At 48.7% G+C, this 21,211-nt stretch overlaps 1 protein-coding gene across 1 annotated transcript in view; it reads left to right on the forward strand.

Annotated features, from left to right (window-relative positions):
• The first annotated feature begins 5,094 nt into the window (after positions 1-5,094).
• LOC115332742 (calpain clp-1) overlaps positions 5,095-21,211 on the forward strand; it is a 30,925-nt gene continuing 14,808 nt past the window's right edge. The window contains exons 1-5 of the mRNA XM_040216944.1: positions 5,095-5,130; positions 10,269-10,412; positions 10,939-11,070; positions 17,052-17,245; positions 18,598-18,766. Coding sequence (XP_040072878.1) covers positions 5,095-5,130; positions 10,269-10,412; positions 10,939-11,070; positions 17,052-17,245; positions 18,598-18,766 — 675 coding nt within the window. The remainder of the gene's footprint in view (positions 5,131-10,268; positions 10,413-10,938; positions 11,071-17,051; positions 17,246-18,597; positions 18,767-21,211) is intronic.

Genomic DNA, 21,211 nt, shown 5'->3' on the forward strand with positions numbered 1-21,211 from the left:
TCAGTCCGGTGGTCTTTGACTTTACAGTGCTCAGCGAATGCGCTGAGTTTCTGGTCGAGCTTGTGAAAGTCGTTTTTGTGTTGGCGCATTTAATTCATGAAAGTTTTTTATCTCGCCGATGTAAGTGGCTGGACAATCTGCACAAGGGATCTTATAAACCACGCCCTGCGTTTTTTTTTTCTGTCGGAGAGCGATCTTTTGGGCGGGGCATGAGTAACCCAAGCATGGACATAGGCTTGTGGGCCACGCTGATTCCTTCTTTGGCTGGTATGTGATCCAGCGCCTCGCTTGTTCCTTTGATGTAGGGTACGCGGATGCGCGAGGTTGAGCATGGCTACGTACATGCTTGCGATTGCAGATGTCAGTGATATCCAGCTTGACGTGGGCCAACGCGTTGGATAAAGGTGCTCGTGTATCCGTTCTTTTTGAAATCAGCACAGACGATTTTTATCCTTTCTTCTGTCAGCCTCAGACGAGCAAATAGTCTTCGCCCTAGACAGCAGTGTCCTGACCACCGATGTTTTGTGGCAGGCTGGGTGATTGGAATCAATCTGGGGATAACGCCCTGTATGCGTGGGTTTCCTGTAAACAGAAAACTTCAACTCTTCCTTTCCTCTTCTCACGAGCACGTCGAGAAAAGGCAAGGAATTGTCTTTTTCATGTTCCGCTGTGAATTGGATAGCCGGTTCGATCGAGTTGAGGTGTGAGAGGAATCTGTCCACTTCAGATCTTTGAAGGATGCAGAAGCAGTCGTCTACATACCGCACAAATATTTTGGGCGCCGCGTCGAATGACTGCAGGGCCTCGTCCTCAATGGCTTCCTTGCACAGGTTAGCCGTGGTAACGGAGACGCATGCGCCCATGGCAGTTCCGCTGGCCTGTTTAAAATACCCCCCTCTGACGCTAAAGTAGGTGTTGCTAAGGCAGAATTCAAGGAGGCTGCACAGTTCCTCCATACTAGGGGCGGTCCTGCTGTGCAGGTCTTTGTCTTTTTCGAGAGCCTTCCTGGCAGTGGTGACTGCCAGGGGAACGGGCACACTCGTGAAAACTGAGATTACGTCGAAAAAGTCTAGGCTTTCCTCAGCGCTCACCCCCAATTTCGAGATGCGCTCCACGAAGTCGCAGGAGTTGCTGATATAAGTCGTCGTTTTTCTAGCTAGAGGAGAGAGGGTGTGGTGAAGATAGTTCGACACGGCTCGAAGTGGTGAGGTTCTGAGGTCCACAATGGGCCGGACAGCAAGGTGGCTTGTGGATCTTGGGAAGGCCATAGAAAGAAACCCGGCGCAGATCCATCCCCACAGAGGAGGGGCAGATGGAGGCTCCTCGAGTCTGGATGTTTTTTGAAAACTTCAGTTAGGATCTTGTTCAGCGTTGCCTGGATTTGCGGTGTCGGATCCTTTTTTAGCTTTTCATAAGCAGAGGTGACAAGCATGTCTTGGACCTTCTAATCGTAGACATCCCGGTCGAGGACAACGGTTGAATTGCCCTTATCTGCTGGAAGAAGCACGATCTTTTTATTCTCGTGATGCGCCCGGAGCGCACTATCTTCTTCTCTTGGGTGGCTGTGCCATTGATGCTGCGGGATGTTTGATAAGATACCGATCACCTTTTGTCGCACCCGCTCACGATCGCTAGGAAAAGAGGCGGTTTCATTGTAGTCATGTTGAAGCAGTGGCCTTTGGCTAAAACCTTGATCTCGCAAGAAGAGAGTTTCCTGGACGAGAGGTTTATGACAAACCTGGTGGTGCCGGTTTCGTGTTTTGTTTTTGCTCTCTCCATTAGCTTCGAGAATTTCTTACTCTGAGAAACTTTTTGTTTTTCCGCAGAGGTGAGGCAACGCTTTCGGCGAAGGAGTGTAAGTGAGGGAATATAGCTGGCATTCTAGTTGCCTGCCGATAGTATACAGATCCAGTTCCTTTTTATGTTGTTTTGGCACTGGTGGGCAGGGGCTTCGACCAAACGGTGCTCGACTTGCTCGAAGATCTTGTTTCCCTCTGGTGCATGAACGAGCCGTTAAAGTCGAAAGCTTTGGGGGACCACGTGGTGGTCCCGGCAGGCTTTCGCAAAGTCCAGGTGTGTTTTGAACGTGGATATATCTCGAGTGGCATTCACATGCCTTTTTGATAGTTGCACGGTCTCCTCTCCGAAGTCATCGCGTAGAAACTTGAAAGTTAACATTTGAAAGAAATCTCTCTTGGGAAACACAACGATTAAAGTACGGCAACCAACCAAGGTTTAAACAGGTAGGAGCCCTACGTTTCGATCCTACTTGGTTCTTCGTTAGGGGTAGCTGTGGCCGTTGAGGAGCAGCGTTTTTCGCTCTTCTTTCAGGGATGTTGCGCATTTCTCGATCTGCTCTTTTCACGGATATAACGAAGCCCGTTTACATAAACTGTTGGTAAGGCACCAATAACCTATTTATGTTTCCTGGCGTCGTTTGAATGTGCCAGGACTCGATAAAAAGCCTATATAGGTTGTCAGTCTCTGCGTCAATAATAGTGGTGTTGTTGAAATCAATCCGGTGGTCTTTGACTTTCGCAGTATTCAGGCACTGCGCTGCGCTCGTGGTCGTGCTTGCGAACGTCGTTTTTGTGTTGGCGTATTCTTCCATTAAAGCTATTTGTTTCGCCGATGTAAGTGGCTGGGCAATCTGCACAAGGGATCTTATTAGCCACGCCCTGCGTTTTTTTTCTGTCGGAGGGCGATCTTTTGGCGGGGCATGAGTAACCCAAGAGTGGACATCGGCTTGTGGGCCACGCTGATTCCTTGTTTGGCTAGCACGCGTGCCAGCGCCTCGCTTGTTCTTTGATGCAGATGCGCAACCTTTTTCAGCTAAATTTAGCTGGTAAATGTTCCGCTAAATTTAGCGCAGAATTTTTCCCGTTAAATTAAGTGGAGAAAATTTTCCGCTAATTTTTGCGGGGCAATTTACCCATAATGCAACGCGGGGTGACGTCACACATGACCCTCGTGACGTCATTATGGGAAACGTCTCATAATGCAACTCGCGGTTACGCCGTCGCCGACGCCGCTCAAGCTGGAAATGGGCACCTAAGAGCGGCGATCTAAAATATACTGTAATACATAAAAAAAAAAAAAAAAGGGCTTGAGCTGGAAACAAAATGCGAACGCGTTATTTGTTTTACTTCGAGCACTTAGCATTGAAAAAACGAGCAAACATCGGACCCGCGCCGCAGCCAATGCAACTTCTCCCGACATCTTTTTTCTTCTTTTTTTATCTTTCAGCATTGGAATTTGATCAGCAAACCGGAAATACGTCATGCAGCGCTCCTTTCACTTCTCGCACACCGTCTCCGGACTCGGTGTACGAAAGCGCGTTTCCTTTACTCCTGAGTAACGTGCACCGGAAGTCGCTCTTTGCCGTCGAATGGAAAGAGTGCGAGCTGCTTGACTCTCGGAGCGCCACCAAAAGCGCACAGGTAGCGAAAGGTTCTTTAGCTTTAGAAGGACTTCTGCTTATTACTCGATTTACTCCAAGCACCAGTCACTTGTGTAGCTTTTGTCGTCTCAGCGAATGAGAAGGCCGAAAGATAATTTACTTCGATGTCCATGTCAACTCAGTGGCAAAAGGACTGGACGCCATATTGTGCCATTGGACTAAATGGTCATGTCGGTGCGATACCACAGCCGGTCTCGTTGACTATGCTGATTGACTCGACGGGTAAAATATTCGTGTTGAGAGGGAATCCTAGGGCAGTACATATACAGAAATGTCTGAGAATGTCTAGTCTCTCAATAAAGCGTCGACTGTCAGGAGACAACGAATGACGCGTGTGACCTGATGAATGTGACATGAGTCGAGGCAACTGGTGGCCGCTCGAAACATTTGCCCGGTCGCGCTGCATTTAAGGGAAAGTCGAGTGATTCTCGCGTAAGTCTTATACACTTTGCGAAAGTCCTGTAAGGCATTATATCTAGTGACACATGTGGCGAACACACTAGCGAATTGCTATTTTATAAAACGAACATAACTACGGTGACGATTGTTATCTGATACTGCATCTAGATCCTGCTAAACGTCAGTCATAGTTATAAAGACGGATGCGTTATGAGCTCGGGGCGTCAGGTAGGCGGATAAAGGCCGGTTCACACATACAGCGGAGCGCTAAGTTAGCGCTACGTGAGCGCTCCAAGGAGCGCTCATGTGGCGCTTTCTAGCGCGTGATGTGACGCTTTGTTGGCGCTTCAGAAGCGCTTTGTTAGCGCCCTGTTAGCGCTACAGAAGCGCTCTGTTAGCACTACAGAAGCGCTTCGTTAGCGCTCTCACTCTCCTTGTGCCGTGCTTGCTGCAGCGGAACAGCGCGTGCACGGCGATTCCTTTGTTGTTGTTTTTCTTTTGGCATTGAAAGAAGAGAAAGTAAAACAACCGCTCTCCAAGCAAAGGGTCGGGCAGGCACTTCAGAGTCATGGACTCTGAGCGACTAATTGGTTAGGTACGACCTCATCGCTTTCTATTCGATATGCGTGACACTAGTTTCAAAGACACGCAGTTAAAAATAATCGCCTTCGAAAGAGCTCTGCGTCTCGGTCCCTGCAGCCTGGGAACAAGGTTCGCCGGGTACCCCTCAAAATCTCGATGGCGAAAGATTTCGCGCACCCAGAAGGCTCTTTTGGGCGTTAAGCCGTCCACACACATATGCACTAATCACGTATCTAAGAGAATTTTTCGCATGTCTATTTCAGAATAACACATGTCCGCCATGTTGCTGCTGACGCACACCCAACCACAGGAACCGGTACCGCAGTGCACGCGCTAATCCGCAGCACCGCGGTACAAAAAGCGCTACTGAAGCGCTAACAAGGAGCTACTGGAGCGCTAACAAAGCGCTACTGGAGCGCTAACAAAGCGCTACTGGAGCGCTAACAAGGCGCTACAGAAGCGCTAATCGCGCGCTTGTTAGAACTAAGTCACGCGCTAGGAAGCGCCACATTAGCCCTCTTTGGAGCGCTCACGTAGCGCTAACTTAGCGCTCCGCTGTATGTGTGAACAGGCCTTAAAGGTTCTTAGCTTTCTACACCAACGGTATTCCAAAACAGTGCACTAAAAAGGAGGGAACACAACGGGCCTCTAAGATGCACACAGTGATTAGAGCTTTCGTGAAGGTTCAGGTATTGTGCTGTACGGAAAGAGAAAATATTGAGCGTGCACGCGCTCTTTTGGTTGTTTCCGTATACCTTGCAAACACAAGTCGCATTGTACCACACGAGAGTTCCCTGCAACTCGGGGAGGGGGAACAGATATTGACTATTTTTCTATTTCATTTTGAACACGCCCAGCCCTGTTGCACCGCTGCATACGAGCTCCGATCGATGTTCTTGCGGATGCCTCGAAGCATCGACCAGCGGCCAGACGTCGAGCGAGAGTGTGGCCAGAAATGCCGGCTCCGAGCAATACCGTCTAGAAGACAAAGCCTGCTTGACGTCATCGAATCCTCTCCCCAAGCGGCAAACACGATGAAGCTCGACGAGAGTGCGGCGGGCGCGTCCGTCTTGGCGTCGCCGCCTGACGGCTCCTTGGGAGACGCTGCAAGACACGCTGTCGACGATGCTGACGCAAACTAGGCGTGCATCCAGTCGTTGGGCGAAGCGGACACCTTATCTTATAGGTGCTACAAGTAGGTGGGTGTTGGTTACCAGGCGAGAGGAGTGCGCACGTCGAAGAGACGCCCCTTTCGGGAGAAAACACGACCATGCGTTCGCTTTACCTATACTTCCTGTTCTTTGTTCGTTTGGTCGTTTTTGTAAGTAGAGCCAATTGAACTTTTCACGTCGATGAAGCCCGAGTCACACTGCTTATACATGATACAAAATACAGTCTGCATAGAAATTCGAACGCGAGTCATCGCGAGATCCGTGCTTCGAATGCCGCGTGGCAATGAGTTCAAGGAGAAACGTGGCACTCGGCGTTCGAACCGCGGACATTGCTGTGACTCGTGTTTGCGAACTTCCACGTAAATAAGTTTAACTTAGAACTTCCGAGTCTAAATTTAATCTCTGCAAATCGTCGGCTACTTGCGACCTACTTGATCGTAGATGTTAAAGTGGGGTTTGATGTCTTTTTTCATGTATTTATAGGCGATCGATGGAGCTAAATCTCTCTTCCCAAAAGGTGCTGTGCTCGCGTGCTACATTACATTTTACAAAGTTTTGTTTGCCTTATCTGAGTGTTAATTGTAGCCGTTCTTGTTTCTTTTTTCATCTCACTTTAATGGGTTCTATAAATGTAAAAAAGAGATCACGATTTTCTGTTGCAAATTTTTATTGTATTTATATCACTTTTTATACATCTAAGCCTTAATAGGCGTCCACAAAAATTAATTCAAAATTTATATTCGTATTTCCAGCACTGCTCACTGAAACTTTATTGATGATGGATATACATCATTCTGTACTTTTTAAGTAGGCAAGCCTTATAGGCTTTATTTGCCCTAATGCATCATCGTATCAAAATATGAACCACCTGGGATAAATACTAAAATGACGTTTAGACAACTTTAATATTATATGAGTCGGAGGATAGCCAGTGCCACATAAAAGTTTTCACAAAGCATTACATTTGAATCCTAAAATGGCGCCTACCAATGGATTGCAAAAATACATCAATAATCAATGCCTGTCAGTCCAAACTATCCTTGCCAGAATCACACGAATGCTGCAGACTTCAAACGCTTCGATGTGGAGAAATAATGACAACACTAAGGCGACTTGCCAATGCATTTCACCAGCTGGCGAGGCTGCGAATGAGGATTTGAGAAAGAAGAAAGGGAAAAGAGGGGGGGGGGGGGGGAAGGGCAGACTGTTTTTTTGGCAGGTTTTATTTGAATTGCTTAATATGTAGCTCAGAACAATATTGAGCTACTAAGAGCACATTGAAAAGGTATACTCAGCATTTTGGTTCGTGTTTTCCTCAGAGGTGGACCACTTTATTTTTCTTTCAATGATTCTCAAACCCAAGTCTTAAAGGAGCTGTGCAACAATTTTTGTACTGTGCACAAATACCGCTTAAAACGGATCTCTGAAGTTAATGACCTATGAAACACGCGTTCGTTTTTCACCCCACGCAATAGAAGTCCCAGAAAAAAATTAAGAAAAACGAGCAGCGTTCACCCCCTCAACTCGCAGCCAGAACAAGCGGCCACGTGATCTGGAGCCGATTATATGCCGCCAGTGTTGATCATAGCCACGCGCTGGGGTTGGCAAAGCGCAGGACACGCGCTGAGTTCCAGACATTGTTATGGCTCGGCTGTTGTCGTCGTTGCTGCGATTGGACACGGGTCACAACCCGAATGCTTCTCGAGCTAGCAATTGTCACGAGCCCAAGTCGAGTGCCCACGCAATGCTCGGGTCCAATCTATGAACCGCATTCAAATATCGTCACTTGGGTGTACTGCGATCCCCGAGTTACGTCATCAAATTTTGCAAAGGAGAGATTGAATGAAAATGATCGTTTTTATCCTTGAAATTACACCGCAACAAAGGAGTTTCTTGGCCAATGACGTTGCGTGTGAGTATCCTTGAGTCCCAGGTGTGCCAGTAAGCTCGTGTAGAGAGAAAAACATTCCAACTGAATATCGTTGCACAGCACCTTTAAGGGACACTGAAGTGAAAAAAAAAAGAACTTTTTTAAAAGGCTTGATGCTCCTTCTAAAATTCTTCCACAAAATACAAATATATATATTTTTTAGAAATATTTACGTTGTCAGACGCAATTTAGGAAAAAGGGGGGGGGGGGGGGCTGATCTAGACCCGTCCGGTGCTTACAAAGCTAAGCACCTTTTTTCGGCTCTCGTTGGTTGGATAGATGATTGATATGTAACATGTTCGTTGTAAAATTGTTTCTTCGTGCCGTAATAGTTAGTATTTATATCGATATTATGTTTATGTTTTAGAAACATAAACTAGATAGAGTCATTATCGTTTTCAAAAATATCCCGAGACTGCCTTTCTGCTTCGTTTTCGGAAACGCTGTGCGGGCGTTTGGGTTCATAGCGGGACTGGCCCAAGCCTATAGCGTCCCAGGTGGACTATGTTGCTTGATCTCGCTTGATTTGCTCCTTTGCGCGTGTTGGTGCCGAAGGTGTTGGTTCCCGTAAAAGCGGCCCGCTCCTTTGTGAATTGTGAAACCGTTATGATTGCAACCATGGTTGAATACCGAGAAGATACCAACATACACAGGCAAGAATTTGGGAGCCATTTGACAGAAGGAGAACGGGCGTTAGGTCATCTATGTTCCCGTCATTTCGCTTCGAAAAGCATATAGCTCTCAAGTTTTGCAGCGCAGCTGGCCGCAAATATTTTTACGTCGCGTTCTAATTGTGCGTCATGACGCTCACCCAGCTTACCCGTGGATGCCATGTGAAAAAAAAATTCTAAGAACCTTAAAGCTGAAAAGACAACATATTTATTTTGTTGATTTTATTAGTCCATTCGGCCACTAATTACTGCACGTCGATAGACGCTGAGAGACGCTTGTATTGGACCGCAGCTCGTGCATTACGGAACGCTAGAACGCCGATTTCATGGTCGCGTCTTTTGAACGTTGCAGAATTTTTTAGACGGAGGCAGAATAGCAGACGGACGGAGGCGAAAACGGGCGCAGACGCACAGCCTTCGGGTCCGCGCCTAACGGGCACTGCAGACGACGATGGACGGGTGTGAAATAGGGCAAACGATGCCAGTAGCTGCCACGCGTCTGCTCGCACGACTAGCAAGCGTCGTCAGATGGTCAGACCCGGGCCCCAGACATTTGGTGCGAGTCGCAGTCGAGTGGGTCTCGTAAAATCATTCGACAAATGATGAAGACGTCAACGATGCCAGCAGATTGTTTCCCATGGCCTCTTTTGTTTTCTAAAAGCACTCTTCTTGACATAGAATACTGATGTAAAATATTTTGAAAAAGGTTCCATGCGGCGAGCAAGCGTTCCAAAAAGCGTCTTCGGCGCATCGGAATGCAAGAAGCTCACCAATGAAAGGACAACGTAGGGAGCGTGCAGGGAACGCGGGATAACGATTCAGCCAAGCGCCTCGTCATCGTTGGATGAGGTAGGGGTAAATAAACGCCCGAAGTGCGCAAGGAGCAGACCAAGTTGCGCGCCATTGTTTGACGTGCAAGTGCGTCTGCTCAGTTTGCGCACCTTAGAAGAGGTTAATTAAAATAAATACATAATATTTATTGGTAGGCTCTTTGGGAAACGCTCACGCTGACCCTTCACTTATTCCTTTTGGCTTTCTCTTTTGCTTCCTCTATTTTTTGCTGCCTCTTTTTAACCTCAATACGAGGTCAGTGTTAGCGTTTCCCAAAGGAGGACAGTGTTGCGTTTCCCAAGGGTCATGCTAACGGATTCCTCAAGAATCCACTGATGAATCTTCCTGTATTTTTTTTCACCCTTTTTTGTATTCTGCCTGTCGCAGTACGTCGACTCCCTTCGATACGGTCAACCATATCACTCGTGGAAGGAACCACATCCATACCACTCGTGGAAGGAACTGCATCCATATCGCTCGTGGAGTTCAGCGCAGCTATCGTTTTAACTACACACACACATCAGAGCCCCCACACCGCTACTACGGAAACCAAGAGCGAAGAACAACCGGCGACAGCAGAGCGAAAACTGAGAACACGCTTACATTCAACCATGCCACGGTGTAACACCTCCTACATAACAAAGCCGTGGTGCTGAATGAGATGGCGTCATCAGAGAAGGCTAACGGTGGGCACAGATTGAACACGACGACTGCGTCAACGTTCGGCTCAAACTTGACTCGAAGCCGAGCGCTGACGCAGCACTCGTTTTCAATCTGTGTCCGGCGTTGGCCTTCTCTCATTAAGCCATCTCATTTAGCACTACGGCTTTGTTATCTAGAAGGTGTAGCGCAGAGCCTCCTCCTCTCTGGCTCCGCGCCAGCTGTGCGCTTGACTTTAACGAAAACGAAAGGATTCGTTTTGAGAAACTCCCGGCGGTGTCTGTCAGTTTGTCAGCACCGGGGAGAGTGGGAGAGGTTGATTAGCGCTCACGTCAACGCTTCGGACCAATGGGAGCATCGAACGCGACAACTGACAAGCGAAATACATTGCCGGGTTTTCGTCAAAAGGAGCGTTCTAGTGCTAACTCATAAAAAAAGTGCTTTGAGATTTTAATGTTGATACTATTTGTCCGTAAATGAACGATCGCCGCCATTGTTTGGAATCAGCAATAGGCTACTTTCTTGCGCCTACTGGGGCTTAGCAAAGTATCGCGTGTGCGCAGAGGACGGCCCTGGAGGACGAGCGGGCCATCGGCAACCTTCCGCTGACCGAGCTGTTTGTGGACAGCCACTTCCCGGCAGCCGAGTCCTCGCTGTACGCCCACAGGCGGCCCGTGCCGGGAAGGATCTGCTGGCTCAGGCCCCACGTGAGTTGCCCCATGCAAGCCACATGGAAGGCATGACGTCAACGTTAGTGGATCCCGGACTAAGCGACAAACGCGCTGGAGCTCTACGATAGCCTTGGCGTTGCCACGTCATCGCCAGATTCTTGCAGCGTCTCACAAGGAGCGTCTTGCAGCGCTCGTTCTGAGGCGAGATGCACTGGCGACGATTCTGACGCGAGGTCGCTGCGTGCATCCACTCCTGATGTCGTATGGGCGAGAAAGGCCTTGTCTTTGGGTGGATTTCTTCAGAACCCAAAGTGAGCATACTTCAACTTCCTCTGCCAGTGCAAACACGTGCGATGCCAAGCTTCTACGCACTATGAAAATTAAAACATAACCGCGTGAGTGCACTACCCATAGTGAAAAAAAAACAAAACAGAAGAGCCCCTAGCAAGCTTCTCACCGCGAATACTATTTTAGACACATGAGTTGTTTTTCTCAGCATGAATCGCGAAATATGTCTAGACGTCAAAACACACGTGTGGATCCTCGGAACGTTTCCTCCCAGGAGTTGGTGCCCGAACCACAGCTGCTCGTGAACGGAGTGAGCAGGAACGACATTGTCCAGGGCGCCCTGGGGGACTGCTGGTTCTTGTCGTCATGCGCTGCCGTGGCTCAGCGACCGGACCTCATGCACAGGGTATGGCCGCTCTTCCTTGATGTCTTGCAAACTAACCACACTGCAACGATAGCTGCAGACGCCCTTGTTACCGCATTCGCATCACAGTGCGCCGCATAGTTTTTTTTTGGAAGACTCGCTTTCTTAGTTATCGCGATGATAAGTTCAGCTGCTGCCGTAAGTGGTTACATTTCTCCGCTGCTATTTAGACTCTCGCAGTTCAAGATGTGTGTGTTGGTGATCTTGTGTAAAGCCTAGTTCACATGCAGCGGTTTTTGCCCTAGAGCGGCGCGATTCCTGCCGTCGCGGCGCTCTGGCCAGCACCAGCGGTTAAGCGGCACGAGCGCCGCGACGGCAGAAATCGCGCCGCTCTAGGGCCAAAATCGCTGCATGTGAAACCCGCTTAAGGGATGCAAGAAAGTCTAAAATACGAAACGGAACGAATGACCACTTCTTCCAGGGGGGCCGGGTATGGGGGAGAAATAAAATAAATAGACGAGAGGAAAAAATTGGTCGGTGCATAGGTGTACTATGCTGTATAAATTTCCGTAGAGCTACGTGTGGGTATCACAAGAAATGAGAGGGAGAGGGGGGGAGAGTGAACGCTTCGGGGAGTCGCGCTTGAGAGTCGCATGAATTACCCGTGCCGCAGAGGACGCGAGCTCGGCTCCTGTTCATGACGCACGAGGACACAGCGCACACGTAACAAACACTAGGACAACGTTCACAGTCACACCAAAAGAAAGGGACACTTACACAGCGCTGACTTCACATATGGCGATTAAGGTGACAAGGCCGTTACGGTCCAAGGAATGATGGCTAAAAGGGCCCGATGTACTAGAAATGAAGCTTGTTAAAACAGACGTTCGGGCGAGTTGGTAGTTCATGACGCACGAGGACACAGCGCACACGTAACAAACACTAGGACAACGTTCACAGTCACACCAAAAGAAAGGGACACTTACACAGCGCTGACTTCACATATGGCGATTAAGGTGACAAGGCCGTTACGGTCCAAGGAATGATGGCTAAAAGGGCCCGATGTACTAGAAATGAAGCTTGTTAAAACAGACGTTCGGGCGAGTTGGTAGTTCATGACGCACGAGGACACAGCGCACACGTAACAAACACTAGGACAACGTTCACAGTCACACCAAAAGAAAGGGACACTTACACAGCGCTGACTTCACATATGGCGATTAAGGTGACAAGGCCGTTACGGTCCAAGGAATGATGGCTAAAAGGGCCCGATGTACTAGAAATGAAGCTTGTTAAAACAGACGTTCGGGCGAGTTGGTAGTTCATGACGCACGAGGACACAGCGCACACGTAACAAACACTAGGACAACATCGGGCCCTTTTAGCCATCATTCCTTGGACCATAACGGCCTTGTCACCTTAATCGCCATATGTGAAGTCAGCGCTGTGTAAGTGTCCCTTTCTTTTGGTGTGACTGTGAACGTTGTCCTAGTGTTTGTTACGTGTGCGCTGTGTCCTCGTGCGTCATGAACTACCAACTCGCCCGAACGTCTGTTTTAACAAGCTTCATTTCTAGTACATCGGGCCCTTTTAGCCATCATTCCTTGGACCGTAACGGCCTTGTCACCTTAATCGCCATATGTGAAGTCAGCGCTGTGTAAGTGTCCCTTTCTTTTGGTGTGACTGTGAACGTTGTCCTAGTGTTTGTTACGTGTGCGCTGTGTCCTCGTGCGTCATGAACTACCAACTCGCCCGAACGTCTGTTTTAACAAGGCTCCTGTTCACAGCGATGAGCAAAGATTGTGGAATCACCGGTTGCCGGAAGTCTATCGCCGTTTCAATCAGACAGGAGCACATCGCGTTGAAGCGAGCACACAAGCAAGCCACCAGCAGATACTAAATTGCTGCAGAAACCACGATTGTTGGTTGTCTATGAATTGCGATAGCATTTGGCTAGGACAACCTCAAAGACGACGTCTAAAGGGCCGCCCACACTAGCGAGAAAACGCGCGTGGCACGCCGATCGCGGGAAGACGCGTCCCGCATCCTGAAGACCACACTAGATAGAGTTCTGCCTCCGCGAATATCACGTGACAGCACAGGAGGCCTCGCGCACTCTTGAAGCATTCGATTTTGCGGAACAAGTTTTCAACGCGATCGGCGCGCCGCGCACGTTTTCTCGCTAGTACGGGCGGCCCTTAAGACGACGTCGAGGACGACGTCCTAGAGGACAACATCAAAAACGGCGTCTAGGAGGACCTCGAGGACGATCTCAAGGAAGACGTCTAGGACGACGCCAAGGACGACGTCCTAGAGGACGACGTCAAAGATGATGTCTAGGACGACCTCAAAGACAACGTCTAGGACGACGTCGAGGACAACATCCTGAATGACGACGTCAAAGACGACTTTAGGACGACCTCTACGACGACGAGGATGACGTCAAGGTCGTCAGGTCCTTCGAAGCGGGTGCGAATGTGAACTGAAATGGTCTACTGCGCATACCTACTGCGCGTTAGAAGGCCAGAAAGTTAAAGAAATCGGGGGGAGCTGAAGATGCTGTCGCATTAATGGACGCGCGTGCGCACTGCGTGCTTTTCGACAGCATTCACGGCGCGCTATCAGGGAGCGCGGCGATGCAAATCGGTCTAAAGGCTCGTTCACACAGACCCGTTTTCTTACGTTACGTTACGAAAAGTCACCGGGAAATCTGTGCTTCGTATTAAGCGTGGCTACCGATTCGAGGAGATAGCCTGGCACGCGACATTCGAGACAGGAATGTTTCGGTGACTTCGACGTAACGTAAGAAAACGGCGCTGTGTGAAAAATTTAACCGAGCTCAACTTCTTACGTCACGTTACGACGGGCCTTGTGTCTTTGGTTGCCATCATAATTCACCGTCCTAACTCGTCGTCACCAAAACATTCGTGTCTCGAGTGTCGCGTGCCAGGCTATCTCCTTGAATTCGTTGCCACGCTTAATACGAAGCACAGATTTCCCGGTGACTTTTCGCAACGTAACGTAAGAAAACGGGGCAGTGTGAAGGCAGCTTCGAAGTTTTATTCGACGATTGAAATGGATGTCAGGCACGTCTCAGATACTGTTGACCAAGTTCTAGCCCGAACAGAAGTTTGGGTGCCGCACCAATCGAGCAAACAGGCGCGGTAATAATAGCGCCGGGAACGATGCCTGAGACCCCACCGAGGCGGCGGCAGAAAGGTGAACTAAAGTGCGCCGAAAAGTGTCGACAACGGGCACCTCGTCTGGCGATTGGTTCAAACGATAGACGCGCTCTTGGTTTCGATTTCGGTTGTGAGATGTGATGAAAAAAGTTTATTTGAACGTTGGATAATATTTTGAAGTTGTAGTTGGGAATTAATAGGTTTCATACCGTGTATAAAATCATAATCTGAAGCGATCCCTCCGTCTGTCACTGGTCGATCGCATTCTGCACTGCTACCTCGGGCGCGTAAAAAGCATCGAACAACCATGGACAAAAAAAAAAAAAAAAAAAAAAAAAAAGAAAAAGAAAAAGAAAAAGGTACGAGCGCCGGGGGCGGCGGACTTTTGGTTTTGGTTTCGTGCGTCGTCTCGTGTTCGCTTTGCGAACTGGTGTCTCACCAATCATGCCGCGTTTATGTGTAGCAGTAGGTTGCGCGAAAGGTCGGCTAAAGACGTGCGGTCGATCGGGCGACGTTAGTTTGCATAAACTGTCGACCGATGCAGCAATGCGCAGCATTTGGTTGCTCGCCGTCGTCTTGCGTAGGGCTGTGGACAGCGGTGTCAGGATTTGTTGGTTGCATTTCCGACCAGAAGACTTTGAGCAGCACCTTCACGTCACCCAGAGTCTGGGTAAAAGTGGGGCGGGGAGTCGCTCTGGAGGTGGCGACCGAGGAGTTGGTGGTAGGTCTGGGGCGCCCTCGTAAAGCGACAATCCAGAGTTCTGCGTCTTTAGCAGCATCTCCCGTTCAGTCGGCGTGAGGTCGCTGAACGGGAGCTCAAACTCGTTTGCGAGCGCGGCTTTGTCGTCCATTTCTTTCAAGTTTTCTTCACAGACCGCCGTGCACTAGAGCGAACCACAGGAACCACTCTGAATGTGCACTAAATCCTACCGATGCCGACAGTGCTCGCTGACGTCACTTCTCTTTCCAGAGGCGAAAAAGGGAAGAAATCTGAATGTTTGTTTCGGTTTCGCAAATTTATTTGCAGGTACAGAAATAAGAGTCACAACGTTCTAGAAAAAATTGTGTGGCATGCCAGGACCCCGAATGCTTCCGAAAACACCTTCTTTAAAAAAAAAAAAAAATTAAATTGCCTTCATGGTCCCTTTAAAGCCCCTCTACCCTGGGAAAAGTGGCGCCATTCCATTCTAGTAGAAATGCTCGAGGCACGTGCCGCGCGCCACTTCCGGGAAATTCATGGCGTCTGAAATCTGGCTCAATGCTGCGCTGTGCCGCCACGATCTTCCCAAGGTCTGCACGTTGCACGTGCCTCGTGCATTCACACACCTTGCGCTACTTTTGAAACATGAAGGGGCTTTAAATCGGTCGGCGATATGGTGTTATCTGGGTGACGAAATTTTTGTGACATCCATCTCCCAACTTTGCACCCCCTTCCAAGCGCGGAGAAAGGTGTAGTTTTACGGAAAAAAAGAAAAAGTGAAGTTATGAAGATTGAAGCTTCAGTGTTACGAACCTTGACACCTTGCTGTGGACGCCGTGAGCCTGCATGGTTATATCGTGTGAATGCCCGTTTGCGGCTGACGCGGAGGGAGGCGTCACTGTTGTTTTGTATGCTTCGCGTCCGCATCAAGCTGCCGGGGTTACACTGCTCATACGTCGTACAAAAAGAAGTCTGCAAACACAAGTCACCGCAATATCCGTGGTTCGAATGTCGAATGCCAAGTTCCTCCTTGAACTCGTTGCCATGCAGCATTCGAAGCACGGATCTCGCGGTGAATCGCGTTAGAATCTGTGTGCAGACTGTCTTTTTTTTGTATGATGGATACGCAGTAAGACGCCGGCTTTAAGCTGGGGTCACACTGCTTATACACCAGACAAAAAACAGTCTGAAAACCAGTGTTGGGAAGTACTTTAAGTAATATAAAAATTCTACTTAGAGTAGGATTAGAAAACTAGTAATTTACTTGAAGTACATTTTCTGAGTATGTACTTGTACTTTACTTAAAGTTTTTTCTCTTCTGTGCTTTCGGAGGAAATACAACTCCTAACTTCAAATTACGTTCCACAAAATTGGCTTCGGTGAAATTAAGCTGTTTTGAGGAGAATGCGATCGTGATCTTGGCTTTCCCAGAAAGGTGGAGCCCAACCTCTAACAAAAGAAATGGCGTATCGTCATTGGTCACTTGACTTTATTCAATAGACCAATTCCGTCAGCCAGTTTGACTACGCCACCACTGCCGCAGTGCCCCCCCCCCCCCCCCCCCCCCCCCCCCCCCCCCCCCATCGAGGGAACTTCTTTCTGCAAGCGCGACAACCTCGCTGGAGCTCTGCGCGTGTAGAGCACGAGACAGCAGAAGCCCTCTCGTGCACCGCCCTCTGCCTCCTGTGAGCCTGAAGTTATGGTGGCGTCACGCATGCGCCGATTGCTCAGTGAGATAGATCGGTCTATATTTTCCGCCACTTCCGAGAATAACTGATGAACCCCCGATTACCCCTGGGGCAATACATACGAAAGGCATTATGGAAGATTGTGTTCAAACCTACTTGTACTTGACTTTGAAATTACATTGTATTTATAGTACTTTACTTCAAGTCAGACATGGAAGAAAGAAGGAGGAGGAGGGGAGAGGAGGAGGGGAGGAGGAGATGGTATGGAGGAGGAGGAGAGGGCATACCCTCCCTTCCGTACCCTCCCCTCCTCCTCCTCAATAGCTAGGCTCTAATTTCGCGTTACAGAGATTTGTGAACGTCTTTAATTTTTCTTTTTGGCACGATGAACAATGCGCGTCCCAGGCACCCCAGTAATCCTTCCTCCTACTTTGTCCACATCCCCCGTTGCAGGTGATACCCCAGGAGCAGCAACTGTTCGGCTCCGGCTACAAGGGTGCTGTGCGCTTCAACCTGTGGCGATTCGGACGCTGGGTCGTGGTCTACGTGGACGACCTGCTGCCGACCAGCGACGGGAGACTCATCTATTCGCGCTGCTCCGACCCCAGGGAGTTCTGGGTCGCGCTGCTCGAGAAGGCCTATGCCAAGTAAGACGGGGGGGGGGGGGGGGGGGGGGGGGGGGGGGCGCTCCCTCTAGATACGGAGGGTATCAGACGACTGAAACCTCCCGGATGCGCACTTCCCCGCAATGCAGTTGAAGAACCAGTCAGTGGCTTGCCTTTAATAGTAGCTTAGGGGTTACGTGAGCGGTATCGTGACCCAATAGTCTCAGGGACTAGAAGGGTGTTCACATCTTGTGCCACCGAGACCACGTGGTTATTGAAGCGATATATTTGATGCCCTTCTCATATCATCACGTTCATTGTTAGGGGACGACTGATTAATGAAAATAGAGTTTGTATGCAATCGAGCTGGCGGAAGTGTTCCTTAGTGATATAAACCCGACACTAGGGCACAAGGAGGAAAAAGTTTTAGGGTGGTAGTCAAAGGACATCTGCTCAGACAACTCCTCGAGACATTGTCTGTCCCTATTTAATTTTCATGTAAACTTCTTTCTACTTCTGCCCAAGTTGGTGTTCCGAATGCAATATAAGTGCAGGAAGGTCTCGTTTAAAAAGGTTCAGATTAGTTCATTTGTTTCGTTGCGCTTCGAAGCATTTATGCAGCCCTCTCTTTTGCATTATTTGCCTTTTTATTTTAATAAATACTCCAAGTATGTTGTAAGTCCATTCGACTTCATTCATTTAAAACAAAAATCTGCGTTGAAGATGGAAGGGGGGAGTTGCGCTGTAGTCAGTCTTAGCCTTCCTCCAGTTATCGACGATCTCTTCAGGGCTCCGATTTTGGTCACCGCGAGATTTAATTTGCCTCTCGCGGAGCTAACGAAGACATGTCTTCAGACGGTTCGTCTGCTGACGCGATGGGAAGAATGCATTTGTCTGCTACAACGTGTCATTCTCAGCGGGAAAAAAAAAACAAACAGCGTAGGTTGTCTGCTAACAAACCGGGAGAAAAGGAAATCATGGGCTACGAACCGTGCGCCGTGGCAAAGTGAGATTGTGCACAGTCTGCAGTTGTAATCGTCTGCTTTTTCACGTTAGAAGCCAAGGACAACACACACGTATTTTACACATCTCAAGTTGTTCTGCTGCCGTACACAAGCGGACATTGACCGTTGGATGAACGAGTAGCAAGGACAGGCAACTCTCTCACTAATTGTAGCCTGGTGAGACGTTCTCATCAAGATATTTCCCGATCATGAACTCGCGAACGCGTCAAATATATCTAACTGGTTGATCACACCAAAGCTGCGGCGCCTCGTCCAATCAGCAGCCGAGGACGCCCTTGCTCTCACCTTGACCGAAATCGCACCCCTGACCCTTGGGGCACTGTGGACGGCATGCAGGACGGCCCGTCTTTTTCTTTCTTGTTGCTGCAGGCTGCACGGAAGCTACGAGGCATTGGAAGGCGGTCAAGCCATGGATGCCATGGTGGACCTGACGAGCGGACTCGCCGAGCGTTACGACCTCCAGGACGCACCAGCCAACCTCTTTAACTTCTTGCTCAAGGCCTCTGAGCACGGCGCTTTCATCACCTGCTCAAGAAAGGTGAGACTGCATTCCAGGTTCCGCATTGCTGAGCTCATATCCAAAATAAATTGCGGAGTGATTGTTTCCTGTCTCTTTGCGCAAATTATAATCCAGACGCCTGACGGTTTGGGAGTTAAGCGGAGGATGCAGTTTGGGGTTAAGCGAATGATGCGAAAGAGAAGCAAGTGGTTCCGCACTACACATCCTCAGTCGTCACTGCGTGTAGACCGCCCCACAAAGCAGGCGAAATGTAAATAATCAGCCTTTCTTTAATCAGTTTAGTCATCGAGCAGGAAGATCAGTAACGCGATCAAATATTCGTGCAGTCGCAGCAGCAGAAGGGCTTCCAACACTTCGCCATTCAAACTGCGTGACCATTGGACTGATTACGATCACTACGCTCATTGGCTAGACTTATTAAAGGAAGACCAATGAGTGATTGCATCGCAGTGCAATGCACTCTGGACATGCGATATAGACGCACGACCTTCTGAGACTGTAGGTCTGGGGTATTTTGTTTGCACTATTGCTAAAGTGTAGTACGGGATTCGTCCTCAGTCAGCGAGTGCCGTCACCTTGCGGCTCTTCAGACGCATCATTGATGCTGAATAGATTCTAATAAAAATGAGACGTCCGGATTTGCTCTTTCTTTACTCGGTACAGGATAAAGGCACTGAGTACACACAGCAGACTGGTGTCCTGCAATCGTGCACTTCACTATAACCAGGGTGCCAAAAAAAAAAAAAAAAAAACATTTTTTTTTTGTTTGTTTTTTTACCGCAAAAATAAACTAGGCATCGCCGAACGCTCATTCTCCGCCCGAAGGTAGCGCTAGAGGTCACAATCAGATGCCAAAGTTTCAGCCCGATCTGATATCTTATTCAAAAGTTATGCGTGATTTTCTGAAAATTTTAATGGGAAAATGACGGCCGACGGAGTTTTGGAATACATGAGGCCCTATGGCACCAGAAACCGAAAACGGGCAAAAACTAGCTCCATTTTCCCATTGAAATTTTCAGAAAATCACTTATAACTTTTGATTAAGTTATCGTATCGGGCTGAAACTTTGGCATCTGGTTGTGACCTCTAGCGCTACCTTCGGGCGTAGAATGAGCCTTCGGCGATGCCTAGTTTATTTCTGCGGTAAAAAAAAAGACCCTGTAAATTTTCTTTTGCGACACCCTGCATATGGTGTCTAAAATGCCGAGGCTCGATCTAAAATTGGTCGTAAAAATTGGCTCCTACACGTGGCAATCTGAACCTTTCGTCAAAGGTGTATTTCATAGGTGGGCCTTACCTTGTAAAATTACAAGGCGCAGCGCCCTTTCTGTAAAAAATAAGGCCAAACAAATTGCCAGGGCCAACGGCGGACGGCGACGCAGACGATCGAATGGAGTAGATGGCGTCGGGAGCAGCGTCGGAAAGTGTAGCCGACCAGCGAAGAAAAGCAGACGACACGTAGACAAAATCTGTCTGCAGCAAGAGCCCCGTCGTCATGCAACCGCGTTTTTTTTTTGTTTTTTTTTTTTGTAAATTTTGTTACTTCAAAATTTTTGCTACTATTGTTCGCATTTATTTTTAAACCGAAGTCAGATTACGAAGAGAGTATGTTAATTTTTAATAGACCACATTCTTCGCGGGCGGTTTCGATATTTTTTTTTTAAAGCAAGCCGCAACCGGCTTTGGCCGCAACAAGGAGGCAGCGCCATCTATCAATACGTGCGCCGAACGTGCCACACGACTCGACTCCATGGTCTGCGTCGCCGTCCGCCGTTGACCATGGCAAGTGTTTTGGCCCTATTTTTTACAGAAAGGGAGCTACACCTCGTAATTTTACAAGGTAAAACTCACCTGTAAAATACATCTTTGACGAAAAGTTGAGAATGCTACGTGCAGGCGCCGATTTTTACGGCCCATTTTAGATCGAGCCCCGGCATTTAGACGCCCATTGCGGAGAGCAAGTCGTCTGCTTCTTGCACAGGAGTTGCGGTGACGTCAGAACGACGCCGAGCTCTTATTGGCCGACTGAAACAAATAGTGGGTAGATCTCAGTGCTAGATGCATTGAGGTCTACCCACTATTTTGTTTCAATTAGCCAATGAGAGCTCGGTGTCGTTGTGACGTGGCCGCCACTCCTGCGCAAGAGGCAGACGACTTGCTCCCCGCATTATATATACAGTAGTTATTTGCAACTCAAGAAGCTAGGGCGAGGGAGAGGAAGGCCGGGAAAGAGGGAGCAGACGGAACGCTCTAGAGGAGAGGAGGTTCCCCCTTTCCTCACCAGCGTTCCGTCTGCTTCCCCCTCCCCGGCCTTCCTTTCCCTTGCCTTATCTTGTTAAGCTGTAACTTACTACAGTAATATTGTAGTTTTAGTTATTCTTTGAACCGTGCAGGAAAGAAACACAACGTTTGCGTACTTGAAGTAACTGCGTCGCGACATCTGCTCTTCAGTTACCCATATTT

This window comes from Ixodes scapularis, unplaced genomic scaffold, assembly GCF_016920785.2.
Source record: "Ixodes scapularis isolate PalLabHiFi unplaced genomic scaffold, ASM1692078v2 PGA_scaffold1__304_contigs__length_218370807, whole genome shotgun sequence".
Lineage (NCBI taxonomy): Eukaryota > Metazoa > Arthropoda > Arachnida > Ixodida > Ixodidae > Ixodes > Ixodes scapularis.